Here is a 16,910-nt window from a genome sequence, read left to right on the forward strand (position 1 = left end):
ATGATTTGTCACAACTCCCATATGCTCCTGTTTCCCAGATGAACCAAACACACATGTTTTTGCACAGTAAATGTTTATTATATTAGTAATCAAACCAGTGGAAATACAGCAGCAGATTGTAGTGGCATGCAAAAACACTCACTTTCACTAATGTTGGAAGAGGGAATTGTAGTTTTTGACCACCGTGAATGAAGTTTGTGAGGATGTGCGTTACCAGAGCAGATCGGTGTGGGTCTTCTGCACCCGTGGGTCTTGACTCCCATGGCTGCACTGTCCTCCTTCAGATTTGAAACTTTCCAGTTACAGCTTAACTGATACTGAAGTCCTCTTTAATACTACTCACCCACAGCACATTGCACTTTGGCAGTTCCTTTAAGCGCTGTGTCAGTCACCTTAACTTAGATGCAAAACTAAATATACTGACTTTTGCATTAACTACACTGATTTTTCTTCTACAGACTTTCCCCGTCTGCAAATCTTTGTATTTTTTATGGTGCCTAGGCTACTGAGAGCATTCCCATTCCTGCAGAGCGGGAAGATAAGGAGGCATCACATGGGGAGGTGTGTGAGCACGTCGTGTGATGCGGTCATGCAGACATGCACACACACACTCGGCGGACATGGTCATTTGCCATCTTCCTTCCCACTGGCCTGCTTGGAATGAACATCACTTTACTGTGCTTACTGCACATACTTACATATAATACAACAATTTTATCAAAAAGCCGGTATAACGGGTTATGCTGCAGGCTTACATTATTGGCCAAAGCTTTTACCACTATTTACACGTGACAGACTCTGCTGTTCATTTTCCAGTAAATGCTTCTCTCACCAGTCTGACATGATTTGGAAGGTGCTTGTGGGGAGTTTTTTTTTTACTGTCTTATGGTAGCTGACCCTTTAAATAGACCCAAACAAGGCAGGAGAAAATAAAGCCAGTCCATTGGAGCTTCATGACATGTTTTGACTCATCTATTATACTCTACTGGAGGAAGAAGACTAGGCCATGTTTCTCATGTTGCATTTCCTTAGGTGTGCCCTGTCTTCCTCACTGTGTCATTCTCGGGATATGACTTCAAGAAGACGTTTTCCTGCCTGGAGTTGTTAATTCCCTGATTGGCCCGAGTTTACCTCATTCCTCTGCCTCCTCTGCTCTGATTGGTTAATTAGTCCACCAATTCGTCCTGGTATGGGGTCAGTGAATCCATCTGTTCCCTCCAGATTTCCAGGCCAAATCTAAGACCTACTGGAGTTCCACTTAAAGGGGACGCAGCTTTATCTGAATGGTGACATTCTCTCCCAAAGTAAACGGTCTGGTTTTAGATTTCTTTTTCACAGTCAGGGTTTTCTGCCAAAGCCCCCTAAGAGAGCATGTGGCCTCAGTCCAATAAAGTGAGGATAGTCTTTGAGACAATAAGTTCACAGTATCAAATGGAGGAGCTTGTTTCTAGCTCTGAAACTAAGAGTAAGCGTTTGTTTTTGCTATTTTTCTAGTCTGTGGTTGTGCACTGTGTAACAAACAGAGAGTTCCTATAACTGAGAAGGAGACTGGTGAAACAAGAGAGTCCTGGTTTCTCCTCTTGCTTCACATATTTTAGTAGTAATCTTCGTAGTTCTTCGGGTTGAGGCAATAAAGGATGGCGCCTCCGAAAGAGAAGATGGTGGATCCCCAGGCCAGGCCGTAGCCCCAGTTAAACTCGTGGTACACCCTCAGGCTGACCGTCTCTATGAACTTAATGGGGAACAGGACCAAGCTGCAAACCTGTAGCACCACTGTAAAGGGGAAAAAGGGAAAAGAGAGAAGGTACTCATGTAAAAAAGAAAAAAGAAATAAATGAACAGTTTATAATAGTCTTTACTTTATGTTTTTGGATCATGCTTTAACTATTCTTTGTGTTTTTTCTTCAAAAAGGATGCTTTACGTACCTGCAGAGAACAGCATTACGGCAACGGGCTTGTAGCAGCGACTTCTGGAGCTGAAGCACAGGGACACGAGTGCCACGAGGAAGGAGAGCAGGGTGAGCACTGCCCCCCCCAACAGCAAGGCCAGCGTGGCTATCTGCCAGTCTGAGACAAACACACACACACACACACAAGGACAGAGAGGAGGAGGGGGGGGGGCATGAAATCACTCTGAGATAGAGCGTGACATAGGTAGCTAAAACGAGGTTACTCTGGAGAGCTGTGTCTGCGCCGTTGACAGCACGAGAAAAGTGGAGAGATATATGAGGAGGGATAAAAGGGGAAAAAAAAAGAGAGAGGCAGCAGAGTGGGTCACAGACCATATTGGTGAGCCACAGTAACACCCTGCCATGCTCAATCTCACACAAGAGAAAAATAAATTACCGCAGAGTAAACACAAACTATTTGTGGTTCGGGGGCTGAGACAGCTCCCCGGCGTGCATATTCTGAGAAGCTATGGCCGTGGCTCTGAATGTTTTTGATGTGAGCTGCTGGGGATCCACCGGCAGGCCAGTGGCAGGAAAAGAAGAAAAAGGAGAAGAATGTGAATCATGCAGCAGCAGATAGATAACCTAACCACCCTCGCAAACGGAGCGCAGCACTTTTGCTGGGCCTGATGACGAGGAACAAACAAAACGCGGGTACGCTTGGCCACGCTCTTGATTTCACCAGCTCGGTAATGGATCCCAATGCAGCAGAAAGACAAAGTGATTCTGTGAGGTGACTCAGATAATGAGTATCCCTCCCTCTTGGCTGATGCCAGCTCAGCAGCATTCTCAGCATTTCATTCAGATTTACTCCAAAAACACTCCACTGGAACAAAAAACAAAACAAAAAAAAATACTGTCAGTCTTGCTTCCTAATACTATGCCCTTTGTTGGAGTGGAAAACAAAAATAAAAACTAAAAGATATTTTCATTTGCTTTGTGCAATCTATACAAACACTGACAATCGACAGACGTAATTAGAGTACGTAAAATAAGGGCTGTTGAGAGACACACTTTATGATATTGTTTGAAGATTAAGGCCCTGTTTTGTGGCTGCTGTGTCCTCAAGGAAGCAGGAGGTCTACATGTAAACAGGCAGGGGATATTATGATGAAGCATTTGATTACACAGGAGGAAATCATTTAAAGTGCAGTGGGAGGGAAAAAAATAAACAACATCAAAGCATAAAGGGGATTGGGCACTACATAAGTGATCCAATATTACAGTGGGTGGAGAAGTTAACATTGACAGTCTTCAGTTTGAATATGTTTTGTGTATTTTTGTTTTTTTAGCGAGTATACATGGTATTGTTTATTATGGAGCCAGGGAAATAAAAAAAAAAGATTAAGAATTGCCAAGAATATTTCCTCTCCATTGAGGCAGAAAATCATTAAAACATTCACCAGCGGGGAGAAAGTGACGGAGCATAAGCTGCTTAAAATACAGTTCCCACTCGTGTTGGAGGGAAACTTTATTCCAGGGGCCAAGCAGCTCAAATAAAAACAAACATCAACTACTTTTGACCAAATATGGATCAGGATTTAGAGTTTAAAAATGGGCCCTGTCACCACAGGATGTTGGAACAAGCCCACAAAAAGCAGAGCACCCATTCCCTCCAGCCTCCCAGCTTGCACAACATGAGAGCCCCCTTCAAGACTGACCCCTCGACGTTCCCTGCCACTGCCTCACTGTCTGCCTCTCAGGAAGAGGGCCACGGCGACGCGACCTGCAGCTGTCAAAGCAAATAGTCGGTGAGATATTCCTCTCTAGGTCAGTTTGGTGCCTTCAGCCCTGACAGTCTGTGCAACCAAAAAAGCCTTATCAGTGCACCCATGAAACAGGAGGATGCAGAAAGTCATCTCATCTCCGATTTGGAACACACCCTGTGTACTCGGTGCAAGAAACACAGCCAGAGTCGGAGTGCTCAAAGGCTTCGAAGAGCAGGAAGCGCCAAACTATTAATCTGAGCCCCCGCGTGATGACAGATGGAAAAGGAGATACAGTACACAAGATCCAATCTGAGCATTAATTATAGTCCCCCGTGTGCATGTCAGGGGCTGCTGAAGTGTTAATCGAAAAAATCCTTCAGGGCCCCATTTCAGTTTCTTTGTCTGAGACAATGGTGGGAAGATTTGTGTCACAGAAGAGCCTCCAGTATCTCTCTGGCTGTCACACACACTCACAGTCACTGGCTCAGGGCAGCAGGATGGAGAAGTGTAGGTAGTGGGGAAGAACTTGAACCAGAGGCTCCTGGTTCAACAGCCCACAGACACTGAACCCAAACCAGCCCTACGTGGCCCACACTGTACCGTGAGCTCCCTCACTGGGAATGGGAAATCACCCAATTATGGGATCTGTAACATATTAAGTTATTAATATACTTTGCCATCACTGAGTGTGATAGAGCTGGACTTCCTCACACACTGGTTCCACATTTGTCCCCTCATCTCACACCGACCCGGCATCGACACACATTGCTCTTGCACGACCGTTCCACATTCCTAGTTCTGTATCGCCGCTGTGTCTTTTATACTTTACCCCTGACCCCCTTGCACAAGTATGTGTGTGTGTGAGAGAGAGAGAACAGAAAGAGATACTTGTCTGTATTTGTTTAACACTCCACAAACCTGTAACAAGACAATATCTTATGTTTACTTTCTAATTCACACTGAATGTTATTTTGTTTTCCCAGACACACAGACACACACAGCCTTGCTGTACAAGCCCAAAACATCTGAGCAGCCAGCTGGTGTTTCAGACTAACAGGATTTATTTAATGCCCAGAGCATGACACTGAGGAAATATTGGGGGGCTGACGTGAGGAGGGGAGTAGAAACTGATTACTGGGATTCAAATCAATAAGCCTAGCCAAGCACAGGCCCGGGGAAATGGGCAGTTTGCTGTGTGCATTTACTGTGGTATGCTACTGCTGAGAGTTGAGAGCTGACACGGAGACTGCATGTCTTTATAAAGCAGCAAAGTGCACTTTGTCTGCGCTGACAGAGGAGGACGGGGGCCAGCATGACCCACAGTTACTCATCTCTCAGTCAGAAAGAAAACATTTTGTCAGACCAACACAAACACCAATCACCACAAAGAACACAGGAGAAGGTCAGAGGTGGCTAAATATATAAATATATACACACACAATGGGAGCACACAGATACCCACACAAACAATAGCCTAAGCTCAGGGACAAAGTGCAGGTTAAGTCCTCTTTAGTTGCAGAATAGTTCAGACAACTTTTAGGTTAAAAGCACAAAATAATAATAATACAGTCATGCAACCCTACTTAAAAAAAAGCCTGATAAAAGTCCAGAACTTTTAGTTTTTCCGAGTTATTTGGCGATTTACAAGGTTATTTATTGTGGTGTTTGTATTGGACATTGATTGTATCTTGACATGTGTTTGTTATTTATTTTGTGCACCTTACAATCCAACACCACATCCCAATACCACAAACTGAGGCCTGCCAGAGGTGGATCAGTTGCAATAAAACCAATTAGCATTAAATTGTTTTAGATCAAATTTATGGTTGTCAGGTTAAGGCATTTCCTGAAATCATGATTGATTGTTGTTCATTCTGTTTATAGCGATACCAGTTCTTTCTTTCTTTTACCCCTCTCCCTGAATGACCAGCTGTGATGGAAATATGAAAACAAGCCTAATGGGGACTCCATAACAGAAGTTTCCTTAATAGAGAAAATCAGCATTTCTGGAGTGCTTCACTTGTTTCCCTGGTTACTAATCTCCAGGCATCTGGATCTCTGGGGAGTTCTCTGCTCTGAGTTGCCCTCGCTCCTTGGCCGGTGAAGAAACCCACACAAAGGCTCATTTTGTGCGCAACAAAAGGCCAAATGAAACCCCAGCTGGACCGCTCCTGGCGAGGCGAAATTCCCACATCTTTCAGTGTCGCACTGGGCGAATGTGTAAAGGAAAAACTTAACTAGCCAGATAAAAAAAAGAAAAAAAAATCAAAGGTAAGTCCTTTAATATCAATCAGACTCACTTCGAAAACAGTAATGTGCACCCCATTGTTCTCTGCCTTATTTCATGTAGGAACCTTCTGCAGTTTAAATTAACCAGGCAATAGCTAATTATAAAGTAATTAACATTTAGCACTCTCGAGGGTGGTGTTTTATAATTCTCACCCACAGAATAGATTGGTTCAGAAAGCGCCCCGTCTGCTGGGACCCTTTGTTATCCCTGCGCGCGGTGCATCATGACTTTCATTTGAATATGAATGTGGGTGTCTGTCTGCACCCCATAATTCTGCCATTTCGGAGGGTGCAAACATCCCTGAAACTACAACACCCACCCGGTGTAAAAGTTCCAAACAACATGGTGGCGCATCATCATCATCACCATCATCACCATCACCACCCCATCAGTGGTGTGTGTGTCTGGGCTACAGGCGTGTGTGTCTCCCTCACCCGTGGTCAGCGTGCTGTTGCAGGACCACTCCACGGAGCTGGTGGGCTTCCAACAGGACACCCACAGAGACAAGTAGTACTGGTCGTCTGCCGTGACCCACGCCGGGCTCACCATGGCGCCGACATCCAGGCAGAGCGCGAGAAAGACGCACACCAGTCCCACCAACTTTAGGGGCGTCAACGCCGACACCCGGACCTCCTCTGCGCCGCTGACGGATGAAGCCATCGCCGATCTAAAGTAGCTCACTCATTTAAAAAAAAATAAACTCAAAGGAGAAGGGGAAAAAACACAAAAAGAAGAGAAACACGTGTGTCTTCAACGTGGGATACGTGCCGTTCCTAAAGTTTACAAAACGAGTGGGCAGAAGTTATGCTAGTCCCCCCTGCCCGTCCCCGTGCTATAGCAGGATGGGGACTCGCTGCTCGCTGCGCGTCCTGAGTCTGGAGGACGCTGCTGCTGCTGCCGCCGTGGTCCCAGCGCTCTGCTGACTGGGAGCGAGCTGCACATCACTGAAATAACATGAGGCTGCTGCACCTGCTGGGTCCTAGTGCCTACGACTGCTGCCAACTACACAGCATCTCTCTCCCTCTCTCTAGTTCTCCTCATGTTCACAGATGACAGGGCAAGAACAATGTGGGACTTGAAGTGAGCTGCGTAGCTTTCCATGGATGGGTGGTGTTTTAATCATTCTCACCGATCAACAGCCTGATGGGGCGAGATACTTGTCACACTGTAGAAAACAGTTCCAAGATAGACTAGGCTACTGCAAGTAAAACTCTTGCATTCACATTTTTTAAAAATAAAAGTGGCCACAGATCAATAACATTTACTCAGTGTCAAAATAGTAGAAGTATTAAATATGCAGCAGAATTGCTTATTTTGTGGTATGATCAATATTATGTTATACATAGCCTACATTTGTTAATACTGTGTAGTTACATTTATTTGCTAAATTGTAATACACATATTTTAAACTATGTTTAACTATGTGGGCTATTTATCTGAAAAAGTTATCAATAGCAGCTATAGAAAAATGAGAATATAAAAAATATAATAAAAAAAACATTGTCATGTAACTGACTTCACTCAAAAGGTGTATTAAAACAAAAAAATGTACAATGGATAAAATCTGCATAAACGTTTCATTATGGTTTGTCGGAACCTTCTTTTTTATTTCAAGGCTTCATGCACAGTGTGAGTGTGTCAGACAGAGTGTGACCATCTTTAAAATGTAATGGAAAATTGTGGTGAAGATGCGTTGTTAGAGGTTTTGCTGCTGTACTCTTGGGGAGAAATGTCAAATTTATGCAGAAAACTGCAGCCACTTAACTTACATCCAGTGTGGGGAAAATAAGTTTTAGTGGTTTTGATTGCTTTTCTTATGACACACTTAACTGTACTCCTCTTTCTCTGCTGTCTCTTCAGGTTACACTTTGTTTAACACCCCATTTCTGCTTTTCACGCACACACACACACACACACACACACACACACACACACACTGAGCTGAGGGAAGCTTACACTGCTCATTTTTTTCCTAATTGAACTTGGCTAATTCTTTTTCCTTAGGGAAGAATCTCAGAATGAATCCATATTGATTACACACACACACACACACACACACACACACACACACACACACACACACACACACACACACACACACACACACACACACACACACACACACACACACACACACACACACACACACACACACATGCATACACGCACAATGTAGGCTACCTACACACTTTTTGAAGAAAATGTACTTCAGAGTAACAGTTAAATAAAATTACAATATGTGTGTTAGGCTCTCGTCAGTTCATTTGAAACATTTGGTGGGATCATTGAATTACTGTAAAGAAACAGCAGGCTTCTGATGAATAAACCAGTTTCTTCAATCACAACCAAACATGTGTATTACTTCTTTAAGGTTTATATAACTCCCCATCTCTCACTAGGTCCTTTCTCTCTCTGTATGTGTGTGTATCTGTGTCTGTGTGTGTGTGTCTTTGAGCTACAGGAGTGTAGGTCAACTGTTTCTTGAGGCAAAGACTTTCAACATCATTACTGATGATTACAGATAGTAATCAGTAGAGACTCGATGGGCACAAACAGAAGAAACACACACACACATACAGAGAGAGAGTCTGGACTAACCACAAAGCAACAAACCTCATCAGTGTTAATGTTACACTGCTGCTGAGGAACGCACATGCTCACATGTGTGAGGTACAAGATGTGACTGCTGAGACTGAGAGTTCAAATTGATTGACACAGAACATTAAGCAAAAGTTAAATCGTGTGGAAACAAATTGATGACTCTTGTCTCTTCCTCTACCATCAATAACCTGCTGGCAGTGCACCACAGCTGATTAGAGTGAAAAAAAAAAGCTAAATTAAAGCAGGTAGGGAGTCTTTATTGCCACAGGGAGAGACTTGTTTTCACAATCAGATGATACTGAACATGGAAACATTCTGTACTGCCAATAAATATATGTCATGTTCATCAATTAAATAATAGATAACTCCAAACTCTACATCTTAAAGTTGCACAAATGAGAACAGACACCTGTCCTGCATCAGTGCATTTTAACAAGGTTGAGTTTCATCTTAAAGATCAGATAATGCTACACATTTTATTGGAGGATTAAAGGTAGGGTCTGTAGGTTTGTTCGTTGCAGTTTGTAAACACAACATTCAAACTGGGCCCCTCCTCCTGAGCTCAACTGGGCACTCCCCCTGCTCCTGTTCAACTGCGGTTTACATTCATCCCTTCTCCACTTCGGCCTTCAAAGTTCTCCTTTGATTATTTGCTACTACCGCCAAGATAGTGACTGGATGCTGTCAAGCCGGGAGAAATGGCAGATACACACTTACCAGGGAAGAAAAGAAAATATCGTCCGAGTGAAGCGCTAGAGCGTCAAACCCATACCCGGCCCGGTAGCCTATGCTGAAGGCCGCTGCGGGCCCAGGTGGAGCCTCCTACTCGTCATGGCATTGCCCTTGAGTTTCCTGTTGCTGGCGATCGCGGCTGGGTAGTGCTTCATCCGGACTGTATTTGCCTTTCTTTGCTGGTAAGTGTGTATCTGCCATTCCTCCCAGCTTGACGGCATCCAGTCACTATTTTAGTGGTAGTTTTTCTGTCAATGGTTGGGGAAAACACACCAAGTCCCGGCCAGAACCGTCCCATCTACACCAAAACATTAAAATACAGGCAGGGGGTGGGGGGGTGGGGGTTGCAGTCACCGCCACGCGTAAGTAAAACGCCCAATGACTTGAATCAGGACTTTGCCCTAGTGGGATCCAGATATGGAGATGTGTGGAAACTACCGATCTGCATGGTTCGAAATGTGTTGTCCACCGGTCTTAGCCAATAAGTTCTAGATGATGAAGGATTGCAAAGTTTTATTTTATTAGGTTGAAGCAATTTCAAGTCATTGACACCCTCACCAAGATTTCTGATGATCAAATGGACACACTCACATCTTTCTATAGAAGAATACTTAGGCTATACATTACAGTAAGTAGGATGCTGTGGTCACTGATGTAGTTTTTATTTTTTTTTAATTTTTTTTACAACTTGGCAAATGCAAATCTTGCAAAAGCCTTTATAGCTTTGTCAGCTGTATTTCTTCCATTTGACTGAGTGACAGCTTTGAAAGTGTGTGTGTGGATCATATGTGTAGCACTGTTATGTGTCAGCATTTCACAAACTGTAAGTGCAGGTGCACTCTGACCATTTCGAGGGAGAGTGAGAGAGTATTAAAGGAGTGTTTTGGTTGTATCAGGAGCAGTGCTGCTACCTGCAGCATGTAGGTAGAAAGTCATTGAGGTCTTCTTTGTGTTGCATATGTTCCAGTGTGTTTACCAAAGGCGTCATCCTGAAAGTTCTGTAGGTTATGTATTCTACCCCGGCATCCTGTGAAATTTAAAGTCACATTTCTTCATGATATTATGGGTGAAATAAATCTCTATGAAACCAGCACTGTTGATTGTTTTCCTTTTTATAACTTCAGAATTAGGACATTTATCCAGACTTTGTGTAGGCTAATGTTTCTTGAAATCAGTTCAGCAACAGGTGTTTTTTTCAGTTTTTCATATAGACCAGACACACTCTTGCAATTTGTGTGTTTGCTTCAGGTCTGAATTTTCTTTCACTTGTTTTGTCTCATTCTCTAACCCTTTTTGTCACGCAGCTATCTGAGTCAGAGTGTCACCCATTGGCCTGTTTTCCTTATAAAGAAGTGTATGCAAGTAGGCACTGATGTTTAAATATGTGCTATTTCTAGCAGTGACATTTTTTTGAAGGCAACAGTAGCCAACAACAGCAGCTTTTCTTTCTGAGACAGTAGGGCCTACAACAATGTGAGGAAGTCTGGTAGGTAATAGGTTACCTTATAAAAAAAACCTAGTCAGAGTCCTTTGTTGCAGGACATTGACGTGAGAAATTAACAAATTCCATCATTAGATGTAGGCTATTGTTGTTGGGGTTTTTTTATGATTATGGTTGTTGTTTTTGTTGTGTTATTAGCATAGTATAGGTCTAGTTATTAGATATCTATTTAAAAAAAAACAGTGCAATTGTTTGGAGGTTAAATTCTGTTATATTCCAATAATAATCTAGTTCAAATTTCAATATGATTACTAAGGCTATTTAAACTCCATTATGTTGGACTAACTACTACTGTGTTGCCATCGGTTGCCATCAGTGATGGGTGAGTGTGATCTCTGCTGCTGTGTGGACTGTCCCTTTAACTGGGGGGCCTGGCCACGCCGTGGTCCGCTGTACGCAAACAGAGCCGACGCGCCTGCGCCGCACTCAGGAGCAGCGGAGCAGACGAGGGACCGTTTCTGCGCATATTGGGGGACAAAACGAGGTAAGCCGGAGTGATGAACTTTAATTTCCTCACTGACACACCTTCTCTCTATGAAGTCGACCCTGCCGTACATAGCGGAGGACTTTCTATCGACTCCATTTGTCGTTTGAATCGTGCGTCGCTGGTTAAAATCGCATCCGCGGCTGAAGGCGGACTGATCCTACAAATCATCCCCAGCTTGTCAATACGCTGGGCGCTGTAACCCCACCAACCCCCGGCCCGCTGGACGACTCACGGCCGTACGGTGCGAGAACAGGCCGGTCGGCAACAGCCGCAGTGGAGCTTAGCCAACAATGTTGAACAATGGTGTTGAAGAAACAATGAAGCCTCCGTTTGTTGTTATGTCGCGCTGATAATGTGAGTAACGGGGCGGCGGCGCTTTGTTAGTGATGTTTCCGCTGCCCGGGATCTATTTTGGGCAGCAACGAGCAGGATTCCCGTAAGACATCCATGTGTAACACTGGCCTACAGCCGCCATTGGTCATCGACACCTCTGTCAAGGATGTCTCACTTTCACAACACAGCAACGCCCTTTAACAGCAGTCCGTTAAAACAATAATATTATCATTTTAATTAGGCTACTAGGCTATATATTTTTTAACCTTAAGCATAATAAATATCAGACATACCATACAACTATTACTCCTACTACTTTACAACCCACTTATAAAACAAATGTCCTCAATTGAGTAATGTTATAAATGATTTGACTCCTTATAACAGATGGTCCAGATATTTCTTGATAATGTGACATTGCATATGAGTCACATGTATTTATTAGGTCATTTCTGTAGTTCAGTGGAGCCAAACCAGCAGTAGGCTAATGTCCAGTCTTGCTCTCTAAATGACTGTTTGTCTGAGGAAAGAAACAGAGGAAGAGGTGCAGTTTTTGAAATGCAGCCAAAGTTCGTTATGGTCTGGTTTGTATCAGCAGCTTCAAAGCTTTTTATTAGTGTGTGTGTGTTTGTTTTCCTACAGATAAATCATCCCAAACAGACCCGCAGGAATCATGGGGAGTGGTAAGTTTACTGAGATTATATTCCTGCCCACAAGCAGAGAAATTCACTTGAACTTTATCACTTTGTTTATAAACTCTTCTCCAATTTCTTGCTTTTTTTTTCTTTTCTATTGTGCGTATCTCCCACATTGTTTGTCAAACACAATTTTGTCATTGGAATGCAACTCTTCAGGTTTTTTCTGTTTTCTTTAGCACACAATTCTTTCCTCGAGGTATTTCTTGTTTTTCTGCATTTTGCAGCTTACTTATTTATTTCTTTTTCTTTCAAGTCTTGTGCTGATCACATCCTTGAACTCATGAGTCACACAGAGGCCATCACTTGCAAATCTTTAATTCCTAGGGCATGTTGTGGCATCTCGTGCAACAGTTTCTGTCGGAGAGTTTATGTTTTTCTCCTGGATGTGTGAAACAGAGCGGCGCTGTGTCTCACTAAGTTAATTCCTCCAGTTTCTCTTATGTGGCCCATGGATTGATGCCGAAATCAAAGGAACTTTTGTTTTTATGCAGAAATGTGGGCACTGGGCAGCGCTCGGCTTTGCTCTGCTCTGCTGCCTTTGTTTCAGTCCCCACCTCTCTTCTCTCCCTCTCTCCCTTTTTTCCCTCCTTGCATTTTTTGGCAGCTCTATCCTCCTCTCTTTTTCAGTACTGTCCATCATTGCCTAATTCCCCTCCTTTGTCTCCTCCCTGCTGTTTGCCGTGCTGAATCACCTCTACCCTCTAATGTCTCCTCCTGTTATCTTGATTCATGCAATTTTTTTCTATCTCTCACAAATCTCTCAATCTTCCGTCCTTCCCCGCCCTTTGCCCTTGTCTGTTGTCTCCTCTTCCACTTTACCTATATCACCCTCCTCTCAGTGTTCCTGCCGGCGGACGCAGCCCACTCTGTGCTGCGGCGGCTGCGCAGGGCCAACTTCTGGCTGGAGGAGGTGAAGCAGGGTGACATCCAGAGGGAGTGCCGGGAAGAGATCTGCACCTATGAGGAGGCCCGTGAGGCTTTTGAGAACGATGAGAAGACGGTGAGGGGACAAGTGACACGTGACAGCAGGCCTACAGTTCTTCCTCTACTGAAAACCGACTACACACACACAGGAACGACAAAGTAGAACAAATTGAAACACCTGCAACACATTAACAACATAAAGTGGTCTTTGTTTGTCAGCATTAGGTGGTCAGGTGGATTGAGTTAGTCATCCATTGTGCTGTCTATGTTGGGATGTTGATTCCAGCAGTCATGTGTTCAGGCATTTCCTGGTCAGCTTGTGACTGGGGCAGACGCAACTTTTATCACAGTTCATCTGTGGCCATTAAGCAACAAGGAAAACACACAGGATACTACAACAACTCTCCTGATTAGCTCTTATTCGGAACAGCAGCAGGAAACAGGAGTCCCTGCCAGGGGTAAAAAATCCACAAATCAATATTACTACTGCTGCGTAACTGATACCAGCCACCCCGCGAAACAAAATCAAAGCTATTCCTCTCCGTGCTGTTTTGTAGGGTTCATGTGTCCAGTTATAAATCCTGCGCCAAGACTGGTAGCTCGTGGAATGTGAGTGTTTTTTCAGGAAGTGATGATTATCAGCAGGAAGAACAGCCGAGTGCTTGCTGGAGAGGGAGGCGTATTTGTAAAACTATTGTGAGCGGCCCGAGAGCAAAGTCACGCAGATGGACGTGCAGTGGTCTCTTTTTGTTTGGGCGTATTTGTCTGCTGCTTTTGTGTTGCAGTGATCCATGTAAAAAGTTTTTGTACAATGAATACTGTGTGTGCCATGACTTTGGAAACAATTATTTGCCACCATGATTACATCCTGCACAAATGTAGCTGTGTATTGTCTTGAAGAAATCATTTTAGCAATCTTTTTGACTCTGTCTGTGTCTTTGTGTCTTTGCTGTGACCGGCTGCAGAGACGGTTCTGGGAGGAATATGTGCGTGAGAGCAGTCCGTCCGGAGGCCTGGAGACGGTGGTGGGCGGGGTCCACTCTCTCTACTTGATAGTGCCGTTGCTGCTGGTTGTGTTCATCATCGCTGCCGTCGCCATCACCGTTTGGCGCTGCCACTCCCGTAAGCGCTCGCAGCGCAGCCCCAGCCTGGGACACTCACATCATGACCACGTCCTGTCCGTGGTCTCTATGGACCATTGGGGGAGGGAGTACCACCATGGTGACCAATCAGAACTCAGTGTCCACAGCAGCCCAGCTTATCCAGGCTCAGAGATCACTTCAGGGAGAGGAAGTGCTGGAGACCCGCCGCCATCTTACGAGGAGGCTGTGGGCCATGCAGACGTCCAGATAGAGACGGAGCCGCCTCCACAGTACGAGGATATTGTCACCACCACCAGCACTGCTAGTGTCAACGGCCACGGGAAGTAACCCCATGTTTCACTACCACCCCCAACAAAAGCCCTAACCCACACTAAGACTCCTACCATCTAGCAACGCCACTGTTGTGGTATCACCAGCCTTCCTCACTCAACACAACCAGAAACACTAATAACTGTCTGGTCAATGGACTAATGCAATCTTTGCCAGCGCCAGTGCTGTTGAAATTTGCACTAACTTTTCATCAGTGAGGTGAAGTAATGGCAGGAAGGAGTAAGTAATACTGGAATACCAAAACCAACCAACACCTCTGCTGAATTTCCTAAAGTTGCATCTATGCTGTTACACTGTAACAAATTATTTAACTCTGCAGGCATAAGAAATGTTGCATGTGGTGTGAAGAAGCAACGATTAGGATTGCCATAATGAAGGATAACTATTCTAAGTGTATATAGGGTTTGGACCAATGCTTTATTGAAGGTTAGTGCCATTTTTTAGACTTGAGTGCTTAATAACAGATATTTTGCGCTTATTTTCACTATGTTCAACTTTGACTTCCTTGTTGTCAAACCTAAGTACTCACTGTCTCCATCAACCGTTTTCTACAATTCATCAATATTGTTTCGCACCAGCCTCAAGCACGTTTAAATCTCTCAACGATTCTAGTGACACTCAGACTAAAGTTGCAATAAATAATGTTTGATCACTAGGGGGTGGAAAGAATCAAAATCAAATTCAAAATCAGGTATAACATTTGTCATGTTATTTGAAGAGCTATTATTCATCTCATCTTCGTCATGGCATCATGAGCTTTGTGCAACTGTTCACTCCTAGATGACTAATCTGATTTAAGTACTAACTTGTTAGCTCGGGTTTGGTTGACCAACTCATCACAAAAGTATCTGGGTGAGCAGTTCATTTGCTTCAGCTCTTGGCTGTTACGTGCTTTGCTTGTACGCTGTCCTCGGTTTTATATAGGGGGTTAAAGGGAGCATTGAGATACTAGTAGAAGCCCTATTGCATTATAGTCACTAATTTGATTCACTGTTATCAAAACTAAAACTTAATGCAAGTTTACACAATCAAGTTGCCAAACTAATGCATTGGCCCGACTTTATTATACACTTGGTGAATGTTTCTGAGTTCAAGGCCATTAGTTGTTTAAGGGTGTGCTGATATACATTGTGTCGATGTGTGTCATTATGTGCTTACATTTTGGTAATGCATGCAGCTTGGTCTTTACAATTGAGGTTGGATCTGGCTCCGAACCGCTGGTTGATGCATCAGTGCTTGCTAGTCCATGCTCATGTTCAGGGCCACTGAAAAGTTCTCAGAGTCTGCTTTAACTGTGAAAATCTTTCCCCACTCTTTCCCCTAAAGCAAATGTAACCGAGTTGAATATGTGGCCACAAAGTCTTCTACTGTGCTAGTTTCACTAAAAGTACACTTAGGATTCTTCAAATAGGTTTGCAGCTACAGTGAAGTTGTGGAGTGACTTGCACAGGAATGTGGGACAGAAAGCATTAGAGACAGAGGCTTATGGGAAAAGAGTTATTGGAGGGGAGAGGGTCCATATTTAATGTCACTATGGACAGAGTCCATGTTTAGCATGTGTAATGTTCCTGTATATAAATATGTATAGCCTGTGTGTGAAAGTAAGTTACAGTGAGATTGTTTTTACTGCATAGGAATGCAGTGAATGCATTGATACTAATGTGATGATTATACACTAGTTTGTGAATAAATGAAGGCACTTTGTGTGTAAGCTCAAAATGAGCTGTTAAAGGAAGAATAGGACAGTGTGGTTTGATATTGAGCGTGACACTCAGCAATAACTATGTCACTATAAACCGGTAAAAAGTGCTCATAATCTATATGCAATGTTGCTGCATACACTCTAAAAACCAAATATGTCTAATTTTCACTTACACATTTCCTGTCTACACCTCACAGCCCGTGAGCACTGACTATTACTGTTAATGTACTTTTTTGTGCGTCGACCTTTGAACCTCAGCACTTGCGATGACCTTGAACTGAGTTGTGCTGGTAGGGGGTAGCCATTTTGGTTAGGTCAGCTGTACTGTTACTGACAGAGCCCTGTTTTTACAATGCCTTATCAAACAAAATGTTATATAACATGAAATGCAAGGGGACTTGTTATAAATCCTTGATATGTGCAAAAGCTTGAATTAATTTGTAATAAAACATTTTAAAATATGCTGACAATGAGTAAGTATGTGTTTTTGTAAGTGTACAGTGAGCATTTAAACCAGATTTCTACAGTTCTCCTGCCTGTTGAATTCCCCA

The 16,910-nt window shown here is 43.6% G+C and overlaps 2 protein-coding genes across 2 annotated transcripts; one reads left to right on the top strand and one right to left on the bottom strand.

Moving 5' to 3' along the window:
- Positions 1 to 67: 67 nt before the first annotated feature.
- On the bottom strand, positions 68 to 6,847 carry tmem47 (transmembrane protein 47). Its single transcript, XM_083970608.1, has 3 exons — positions 6,383 to 6,847; positions 1,927 to 2,067; positions 68 to 1,773 (listed from the first exon to the last, which is right to left on the bottom strand). Exons 1-3 carry the CDS (start codon positions 6,606 to 6,608, stop codon positions 1,595 to 1,597), a joined length of 546 nt encoding a protein of 181 aa, XP_083826734.1. The 5' UTR covers positions 6,609 to 6,847; the 3' UTR covers positions 68 to 1,594.
- Positions 6,848 to 11,190: 4,343 nt separating this feature from the next.
- Positions 11,191 to 16,803, top strand: prrg1 (proline rich Gla (G-carboxyglutamic acid) 1). Its single transcript, XM_083970982.1, has 4 exons — positions 11,191 to 11,266; positions 12,245 to 12,285; positions 13,140 to 13,300; positions 14,190 to 16,803. The coding sequence occupies exons 2-4, from the start codon at positions 12,276 to 12,278 to the stop codon at positions 14,652 to 14,654; spliced, it is 636 nt and encodes a 211-aa protein (XP_083827108.1). The 5' UTR covers positions 11,191 to 11,266; positions 12,245 to 12,275; the 3' UTR covers positions 14,655 to 16,803.
- The last annotated feature ends 107 nt before the right edge of the window (positions 16,804 to 16,910 follow it).

The sequence above is a fragment of the Trachurus trachurus genome, assembly GCF_905171665.1.
Source record: "Trachurus trachurus genome assembly, chromosome: 4".
NCBI lineage: Eukaryota > Metazoa > Chordata > Actinopteri > Carangiformes > Carangidae > Trachurus > Trachurus trachurus.

Coding starts and splice junctions, on each gene's coding strand:
- tmem47 (XM_083970608.1), bottom strand. CDS start 6,608: ATGGCTTCATCCGTCAGCGGCGCAGAGGAGGTCCGGGTGTCGGCGTTG. Junction 2,068..6,382: donor CAACAGCACGCTGACCACGG/GTGAGGGAGACA, acceptor TGTTTGTCTCAG/ACTGGCAGATAGCCACGCTG. Junction 1,774..1,926: donor CGTAATGCTGTTCTCTGCAG/GTACGTAAAGCA, acceptor TCCCCTTTACAG/TGGTGCTACAGGTTTGCAGC.
- prrg1 (XM_083970982.1), top strand. Junction 13,301..14,189: donor TTGAGAACGATGAGAAGACG/GTGAGGGGACAA, acceptor GACCGGCTGCAG/AGACGGTTCTGGGAGGAATA.